The 9,752-nt window shown below is 41.8% G+C and overlaps 1 protein-coding gene across 3 annotated transcripts; it reads right to left on the minus strand.

Annotated features, from left to right (window-relative positions):
• Nucleotides 1-697: 697 nt before the first annotated feature.
• LOC147421617 (uncharacterized) lies at nt 698-4,098 on the minus strand. Of its 3 annotated transcripts, XM_086503631.1 has the most exons (3): nt 3,701-4,094; nt 2,004-3,537; nt 698-1,919 (listed from the first exon to the last, which is right to left on the minus strand). In XM_086503631.1, exons 1-3 carry the CDS (start codon nt 3,956-3,958, stop codon nt 1,042-1,044), a joined length of 2,670 nt encoding a protein of 889 aa, XP_086359757.1. In that variant the 5' UTR covers nt 3,959-4,094; the 3' UTR covers nt 698-1,041. The 3 variants fall into 3 exon arrangements, with proteins under 3 accessions (XP_086359757.1, XP_086359756.1, XP_086359758.1); XM_086503630.1 differs by having other exon boundaries at nt 698-3,537; nt 3,701-4,098; XM_086503632.1 differs by having other exon boundaries at nt 698-3,537; nt 3,681-3,838.
• Nucleotides 4,099-9,752: the final 5,654 nt, after the last annotated feature.

Here is a 9,752-nt window from a genome sequence, read left to right on the forward strand (position 1 = left end):
TTCAAAAAAATGTCAATTTTTTTTCTCGGAGGGATGCACTATGTAATCATGTTAACGTATAACGTGAGTTCAAAAGGAAGGTTTTAAAATTTTAAGTAATTTAACAGAGATACATCTAAAAAAAAAAGATCTTTATATTCAATTTTGGTTTTTTTTTTAAAAAAAAAGATCATTTTATTTATTCAGACTTGTTAAAAGAGAGATTTTTTTAAATACCCAACGAATGCACGTTATATAAGGGATACTGAAAGGTGAACCCCTTGAGGTTTTTTAGAGCTCATGAGGCAACTTTGTGGATATATAACATCTAGGAATCCAATTTCAAACTTTTCAAATAATTCAAGCAACTTCACTAATTACCAACTTAATTAGTGTTAATACTAAAGTGCTTATGTATATGTCTTAGTTATCTAGCGACATCCAATGTGAAAGGTAAGATTCTCTATCTTTCTTCAAAAGCAAGCACATAACCTTGCTAGAGACATAAGAGACTTAAGGTGAAAATGCAATCGTCACAATATGAGGCCGCTGGCAGGTTAAAATGATGCTTTGCTCGACCTAATTCCAAGTGACTGGATAGAGGATGTACATGAGGAGACTGCTGTCCTGCATATGATCTAAAAATGCATGCATAGGGCCAAACTGAGGGACTGACTCCATATATAGCAAAGACACAAGTGAAACTGCAGCCTCAATATTGGACTAGAAGATGATGATTTTCTCGGTGTGGTTTCGTCAGAAGAGTAAACCCCAATTAGCAACAAGATTTTTAACAGAAGGAACAAGAAGAAGCTCATGGAGACAACCATTGCCTAGAGATACAGGGAGAAATTGCCTTAAGTGAGAGCTTCAGATAAACAAAAGATCAAGATACCTTCCTAACAAAATGTTCACTTTTGAGGAAGAAGCCTGCATGCTTCCTAACCATGGCCATCCCTACGACATACGACCCGTATAGCACTAAAAAGGTTCAAAAATGACAAGGTTATAGAGAAGTAGTATGAGTAAAGAACTGCAGAAAACGAGAATTGGGCTGAATTGCTATTTGCTTTTCTGCTTGTGACTGCTTTCCCCATCATCTGAATCTGACAATACCCACCAAAGGTCTGCATCTTTGAAGTTATTTGATATGGTGAGAGAATCATCGTTATCTACAGCATGCTTCTCACTCTTGATGCAGTGAAGGGACGTACCTAGCTCTATAATCAATGCAGGTGGCTCTCTGGATTTGAAGCCCAACTCTTCTTTCATAGTGCTTGCCATTTCGTTATCATGAGAGTGCATGTCCATGAGAGTAGTTTGCAAGGTCTGATGCCCATCCAACTTCTCAGAATGGCACTCTCTGGCTTTAATTACACTTTGGTTGTCGACACTAGTCTTGGAGTCATCTACTTTACATGCTAGCCCGCATACATCGACATCTGCACTGTCCATAGCAATGACTTGTTTCCCCTTTCTTATAAGCATGGCTGTTGCAGGCTGTGCAGGAAACCAGGAATTCGCATCCGGCAATGGAATTGGTAATGCTGACGTAGATGCCGCCAAAATAGCCTCCTGCTGCCACAAGCTTTTATCTTCTGTTGTGCTAACCTCTGCCTTTTCTGTGCCTGTGTAGCTATGGAGGGCATCTATTTGTTCAGAACATAACTTCTTTTCTCCCTGTTTGTCGTCTGTTTCCGATTTGCGCTTTGTCAAATTTTGCATGAACCTTTGCACGCTCTTTAGAAGAGCTTCAGCTACTACATTTGTCATCGAGTGCATTGATTGCTGGAGAGCTCCAAGTTGTACCAAGGCTACAGCAGTTACAACAGGGATCTTAATGTCTTCATTTTGGAGTACACTCGCCCGAGTATTGAGTACTCCTTCATCAAAACATGCACTAGATTTCCCATTCCATCTACCTTCTATGGTCCCTTTGGCTGCATCAGTATGAGCTTGTGAAATCTCTGCATCTTTCTCAATCTTTACACTGTGAGCATTAATCAAGGGTGATGGAGCATTACCTGTAGTGTTGCACGCCATGGGAGATTTTTCCTCCTTGAGGTGACAGGCATTGAACACACAAGGTTTGTCTTGCAGATCGACATAAGGAACCACAGCATAAGGGTTGTGGCTGGCCATCGGAATGCTTAAATCTGATGTCGCTATTGGCTTTACGTCCAGGCCTTGAATATGGCTCTTCATGTATGAAGTGGTGATGTCGAGTTTCGATTCTCCCTTGCCTTCACATGGTGCACTGCTATTTGTTGCATGTGCTTCACACCTCAATGCAATTACATTTCTCGTTGAATTATCGACATCTTGTCTCTTACCATCCATTTCACCATCTTGTTTGTCGATCAGTTCTCCACAGTTCGCACAGCAAATAAGATGGGCATTGGGAAGAGAATTAGCTAACCTGCAATGGTGCTCGATGCCCGCTACATGTGCTGATAGCATGAGCGCACTTTTGAAGCTGAGAGAGCAAGAGCAGCAGTTGAATAATGTGGGTGATTCGGAGTACTCTATGACGTGCTGCGCTGCATGCTTCTTGGGTAACATTGCTGGAATTTTCTCTTTCACTGCATGCTTATGTTTCAAGTGCTCATTGACCACATCTAGGTTTGGTAGAGAGAGAGTGCATACATGACACCATGCGTGCTCCTTCAGCGCGCTTCCTTTCCATTCTTTCCAACTGTGGGCGTGGGAAGCATTGCACCTGCGCCTGCCCGCATCCTCATCTGTGTTTGTTGGTGGCAGGAAATTCATGCTTGCAAGATGACGCGGGCAATCTTTATTACTTAATCGCAATGCATCTGAATGATGAGCGTACAGCAGATGCAACTCAAAGCAGGGCCAACTGCTACACCATATCATGCAGACCATGCATGGGTAGCCCCCCTTTGTCAGCATATTAGCGGGTCCGCACCCAACCTTAAAACTACTGTTCCATTTCTGTAAAGCAGAGATATGCTTGGAGCTAACAAGATGTGACTCACGGTTTTCTGCATGGATGAATGCCTTGGAACAAATAGAACATTCCGAATGTCTCACTCTGCCAATGTGTGCCGTTGTGAACAAATGCATTATGTAGGCATCGAGGCTGTCATGCTGGACATCACAAATAGTGCACAGGGAGGTGACATACATGGCTAGTTCTTCTCCTGGGAGCCCGCTAACCTGTCTTAGCAGCTCATTAAGCTTGGGGTAAAGGTAAGCCTTTTCCTCCTTTCTATGCAGAGGCATCAAGCGATGCACCTGCAATGCAATGCAATTGTGGAATGATACCGCACATTGTATACAAGTGCAATTGTTGATGGTTGTGCATGAACTGCTGAAGAGGCCAGCCTGAAGCTTCATTTTGTGTGTGTCGCTTTGCACATGGCTTTCAACATCTTTTAAGTCCTTCAAACCATGCTTGCACACTAAGCAAACACTGGAGAAGTCGCATTCCATCTTCAGCTTTTTCACATGAGCATTACTGAGACGGTGCAACCCATATTCGCGGTTGCTGAAATTCGAATTGCAGTACTTGCAATGTATTTGCTGTTCCTCGGCCTGTAAAACCATAAAAAACTGTACCTAATTAATTCAGAAGAAGTTTTTAGCCTCGAGGAAGGATCAGACGCAAGATAATTGACATGTATACTTGACTCTTCCAAATATACATGTCAATTATATTTAGAGCAGAAGCAAGAGACCTGGTAAAATGGTAGCCTACCATTTTGGAGGATTGTGAGTTTGCAGATGGTAACAATGCAGGTAACTGATAAGTCCTCTCTCTCTCTCTCTCTCTCTCTCTCTCTCTCTCTCTCTCTCTCTCTGTGTGTGTGTGTGTGTGTGTGTGGATCGTGGGCCTACAATGCCAAAACTTCTCTTCTTCTCTCTCAACGTCACCCAGCCTGTAATTTGCAAGCAGAGTGCTCTCCAAGCTAGTTGAAATATACAGACAAATGAGATACCTTAGTTGTCTATACATTGTAGTTCTAGTTCCTAAATCTCTCTCTCTCTCTCTCTCTCACACACTCACACACACACACACCCTCTCACTCTTTTGTAAATGACGAGGAATCGAGGAACGTCCTTTTGATTCACGCTACGGCTCCTGACTGTTGCTGTAGTACAACGTTGGAACCAAATTATAACTAGCTACTGTAGAGGGCCAATTAATTCCAAGCAAATGGCTCTCTCTCTCTCTCTCTCTCTCTCTCTCTCTCTAAGATTCCGCGTTACTAATTGTAGGTAATGGCGTACCAGTTATTTTGCACAGGTTCTTTTTGGGTTGGTGAAGCAATATTTGCAATTTTGCAGTCAAGTACTGCAGCGCACAATGTACATACGCCTGCAGAGAGAGAGAGAGAGAGAGAGAGAGAGAGAGAGAGAGCTGAGGAGCTCTCAGCTTATTACCAGACTACCAGTGACTGGCGCATGGTGGCGTTCTTTCTTTGTCAATTATCACGTACATGCTACAGCCTCCCTCCCTCTCTCTCTCTCTCTCTCTCTCTCTCTCATCTCTTTCTCTCTCTCTCTCTCTCTCTCTCTCTCTCTGTGTACAGCAGTGCTTGAAAACAACTTTTTTCTAAGAACTTGAGAATGGAAAAATTGGAGAGCCGAATTGACTATACTTGAACGGTTTCACCTAAATTTTGTAGGTTTTCTCACCTTCCATATAGAGTTTAGAGGTAAATGTTAAATTTTGTATGCGGGATTGGATTACCCTAAACCTAGGTTTTTTTGGAGCACTATATTGTACATATCACAGGAAGCTTTCCATAGCTTCCCACAATTATTCCCACATTGTGAATTACGAGAACATCATGAGCTACCAGAGCCGGCAGCCCCCTGCCCCCAATCGCACCTAGCTAGGTGTGTGGTGCCGAGCTTGCAGAAGCTTATGATGTTGGACACTATGGAAAAAAATGGGGAAAGAGGATCTCCTTCCCAAAAGGGAAGCCATTTAAAAGTTATTGTGCATGTGTACGTGTGTTCATAAGATAATGTGGGATTGTTTAGTAGCGATGAATCAACTTGAAATAGTGGAGCTAATGTAAACATGGATGAACATATCGCAAAGCAGGACATCATGTAGCAAAAGGGTCAATTACAATTTTTATGATTGCCTGGTTGAGCAAGGAAACTAGCTAGTAGGGAGCAACTTTTCACACGAGCTGCCACCCAAAGTGGCCGCATCGACATCTCAAATAAAAAAACAAAGCTAAAGTACTTAGTGGTATTATTGGCTAAGCAAGGAGCAACCCTCAGGGTTCAATACCAAAGTTGTAGTACAAATGGTGTTGTTACTTGTTAGAAAAGAAGATGGTCCACTCTTCTAAAAGAAGTCCATTTTGATAGGAAATAGTTGAGAGGAGTGACAGATCTCAAAGTTACACAGTGCGTGTTGCTGTTGAAAAAGACCATTGCATTGGCCCAAATGGTGCCATCTACAAATTTTGCAAGGCCAAAACCAACAACTATTTGTAGTCCCATGGCCTGAGGTTCCAATTAAACGTTACGTGATAGTGACCGACAAAAGAAGCTATGAAATTATGCTTGTAAGTGCCCTAATTGTCATGCTAGTATGCATATTAATGGATCAGGGGAGGGGTAAGAGCACAAATTAAGACTCTTGCCTAAAGCATGCATTATAGAGCATTGCTTATGCTAGATTTAGGTCATCAAGAGATCATATCAAGATTGCAAAAGCACCAAAAATCGCATAAGTGACCTAAATTTCAACTCAAACTATGGATTTTAAAAAGCTGAGAGAGCACCTCCTAAGATAGTAACCATGACAATTTTTTCGAAGCACCAAACATGCCAATGTTACTATCCAACTACCTAGAGATCTCATTTGTTTTTTTCTTTGACTTGAACATTGGAGCTTCTTTGACTCGAACAGGGCTCCAATGGTTGCAAATGCCTTCAAGATGAACTTTCATTCAAAAGCATAACTTGATGCTCCATTTGTTGCACCCTTTTCTTAGCACGCCTTCACATCAAAGCATGCTTTTTCTTATGTCTATTAATTGATCTTATCACAACATATGGTCTTTTAGATGCATGCACAAGAAATCACATGATGAGGAATGTTTTCATGTGCATCACTTCAAAGTATTCTGAATCATTCTAGCCTTGGGCAAAGACACTATTATTGCATGTTGTTACGAGCAGTTCTTCTTAGCTTAATCCCTTTTTCAAGCCCTTCAATTAGCTTGATGTCTCTATAGCAATCTCTACCTCAACTTTTGATCATGGATTTCTCTTACTTTATATTGTGGATGGCTTCAAATGCCACAAATGTTGTTAAACGCATGCATAGGTCAATGTTTAAGAAGAATATCACCACACTCCCTTTGGGGGGCGTTTATGAAGCGGACTTTGGAGTGAGACATTTTTTTATCCATCCCACCACCATTACCTCCCATTGGTGCCTCTTACCACTCATTGTCACCACCACCGGTGATTGGTGGTGCTAGCTTATTGACACCATGTGCCACCCCTACTACCACCACCGCCCATTGCCGCCCCTCCCTCTCTAGTGTAGTAGCTCAAGCTCAAAAATGTACACGAAGCCCAAAAAACAAGGTAAATGGAGAATCTATCGAGGTGGAAAAGTCATCATCTAGGAGTTTTGAAATCCCAAATCAGATATTCCCACAGTTGACCCCCCCGTAAGACAAGGGGAACTAGAACCTAGGAGTCCACCACCCAACCACCCACTATATAGCATAGCCCCGGGTCCTTTGCCATACTTGGACTCCCTATCCACACTGCATAGCCCGGCCCTGCCCTTGTCTAGTCCGGCCTTGCCGGTGTCCTGACATTACTCCCCCCTAAAGAAGAGTTTTCGTCCTCGAAAACAAAAGTGGAGAACTTTTTCTTAAGAACACTAATGTTTTCCCAAGTGGCACCTTCCTCATGTCGGTCTTTCCACTTGATTAAGGCTTGTTGACGTACGTGATGACATGTACGTAACTCATGATAATCGAGAACACGTTTAGGTTCATGCAGTAATTTAGGAGGTTCAATGAAATCAACCAAAATCTGTTGGTCAACGACATTGTCGTCCCCATGTAATCGCTTACGTAAACGGCTTACATGAAACACCGGATGAATGCGAGAATGTGAAGGTAGTAATAATTTGTAGGAACTATCACCTACTCGCTTGAGTATTTTGAAAGGCCCACAATATCGGGGAGATAATTTAGGTGTTGGCTCGCTTTTCAGACTTTCTGAATGTTCTGGCACACATAAAATACTTCCTCCCCTTCTTCGAAGGTAACTTGCCGACAGTTCTCATCAGCGTACTTCTTATACCGAGCGTGTGCTTGTCGGACATTCTGACGAGTAAGTTTCAGCATGTCCATGTGGTTTTGGAGAAATCCTTAACTTGTTGGAGTTTTTTGGTTGCCAATCCCACCATAACTGGTGACCTAGGTTGAAACCCATACATGAACATGAAAGGACTAAAGCCTGTTGTGACATGCTTAGCATTGTTGTAGGAAAAATCGAGAATAGATAAGTATTCTTCCTAGTCCGACTATTTTTTGCTGACATATGCTCTTAGCATATCCTCTAGCACCTGGTCAACTCGTTTTGTCTAACCATCTATTTCTGGATGATCAGCTGTACTGAGGTTCAGTTTTGTATCCAATCGTTTAAACACAGCTCTCTAAAAGTGGCTATTCAACTTGGGATCACGGTCACTAACAATGTTACTTGGAAAACCATACAGTTTGTATAGATTTTCCACAAATAACTTGGCTAGTTCTGGTGTCTTAACCGTCAACCTATCTATGACCACCCATACCAAGTCATGACCTCGCACAGTGGTTGGTAAACCCACAATAAAATTCATAGAGATGCTTTTCCATTTTCCATTGGGAATCTCCAAAGGATGTAAGAGTCCTTCTCCTTTCAGGCGCTCTGCTTTGTTAACTTGACATTTTTGTCAATGAAAGACATAAGCTTGAACAAAGCCATGTATACCTGGCCAGTAAAACTGTCATCGTACGAGAGCATAAGTTTTTCTAATCCCCACGTGCCCTGCACTTGGACTATCATGACATTCATAAAGAATTTGGCGCCGAATGTCTTTGTCCGTTGGTACAAAAACTCTCCCCTTATGGAGTAGGTACCCATTGTCGATGGTGAAATGCTTCCATCGATGTAGTTCATCACTTGATAAAGGAGAACTAGGTGTGGAGGTTAACTGTACACTACCGTCATTGGAGAGAGAAGGATCCCTCTTTTGAACATGGCTCCACACTTTGGAATATGCTTCATCATGCTCATATTTGCCTTTGAGAGAATCTAAAAATTCATTGCAAAGTTCCGTGAACAAGAGCGAATTGATCTTTGGCATTCGACTTAGAGAGTCCGCCACAACCTTGTACCGGCCTTTGCGGTTATACCTTAGCTTGGTGTCATATTCCTGAAGAATCTCGGCCCACCTGGCTTTTTGACCCTTCAAATCCATTTGTTGTGTAAACCATTTGATGCTTTCATGGTCAAACACAATCTCAAACTAAGCACCATACAGATAAAGCCGCCATGTTTTTAAGGCAGACACTATTGCATAGAGTTCACGTTCGTAAGCAAAATAGTTCTGCTGAGCTGCATCAAGCTTCTTGCTTTCAAATGCAATCGATTGTCCGTCTTGTAACAGGACTGCTCCAATAGCACGGTCACTAGCATCCGTTTCCAAAACGAATGGTTTCAAAGGATCTACAATAGCCAGTATAGGAGCTGTAGCTAATCCATCCTTGAGTGTATCGAAACTGTGCTGTTGAGCGGATCCCCACTGAAAAGCTTTACCCTTGCATTTTAGTTGATCCGTCATGGGAACAACAATTTGAGCATAGTTTTTAACGAACCTTTGGTAAAAACCTGCAAATCCTTAAAAAAATTATAATTCTTCTAGATTTTTAGGAGAAGGCCATTTCCGGATGGTATCCACTTTGGATTGATCCATATATAGTCCGTTAGTTAAAATAACATGCCCTAAATAATGATTTCATCTTTTAGAAAATCACATATATTTAGATTCCTTGGGTATATAATGTGTTTGTGCGTAACAACTCAAACACCTGCCTGAGATGTTGTAAGTGTTCTTCTTCAGAAGCACTATAGACTAGGATGTCATCGAGGAAAACAATGACAAATTTGCCCAAATATGGCTTCAAGACACTATCCATAAGTGTCATGAGTGTTGCAGGCGCATTGGTTAACCCAAAGGGCATCACCAAGAACTCGTAGTGTCCAAACCGTGTTCGAAATGCAGTTTTAGGTATATCGGCAAGTTGAATACAGAATTAGTGATATCCTGACCGCAAGTCTATTTTTGTAAAAATGTGAGCATGAGTGAGCTTGTCAAACAACTCATCTACTCTGGACAATGGGTATTTGTTCTTTAACTGTAATCGCATTTAAGCCACGGTATTCTGCACACATGCGTATATTGCCATATTTTTTCTTCACTAAGAGGATAGGCGAAGCCCATGTGAAGAACTGGTTGTATAAACCCTCTGCTAAGGTAGTCTACAAGCTGACGTTCCACCTCAGCAGCTTCTGAATAACTCATACGGTAAGGTGGTTTACTAACAGGTTTACAGCTTGCAGCCACGTCAATGCTATGTTGCACTGATCGTGTCGGCGGTAATCTTGATGGCAAATCATTAGGAAATACATCTTGAAATTCCTTTAATAATCTCTATAATTGACTAGCAATGTTTGCTTGTTTAGAATTAGCAATTGGTGGAACATAGGAGAGA

The sequence above is a fragment of the Adiantum capillus-veneris genome, chromosome 27 (assembly GCF_014529385.1).
Source record: "Adiantum capillus-veneris isolate H3 chromosome 27, ASM1452938v2, whole genome shotgun sequence".
Classification (NCBI taxonomy): Eukaryota; Viridiplantae; Streptophyta; class Polypodiopsida; order Polypodiales; family Pteridaceae; genus Adiantum; species Adiantum capillus-veneris.

Excerpts from the sequence above, each read along its gene's own strand:
- LOC147421617 (XM_086503630.1), bottom strand. The coding sequence starts at position 3,958 with ATGTATAGACAACTAAGGTATCTCATTTGTCTGTATATTTCAACTAGC. Across the intron at positions 3,538-3,700 it reads ACTCACAATCCTCCAAAATG|GCCGAGGAACAGCAAATACA; the intron begins GTAGGCTACCAT and ends ATGGTTTTACAG.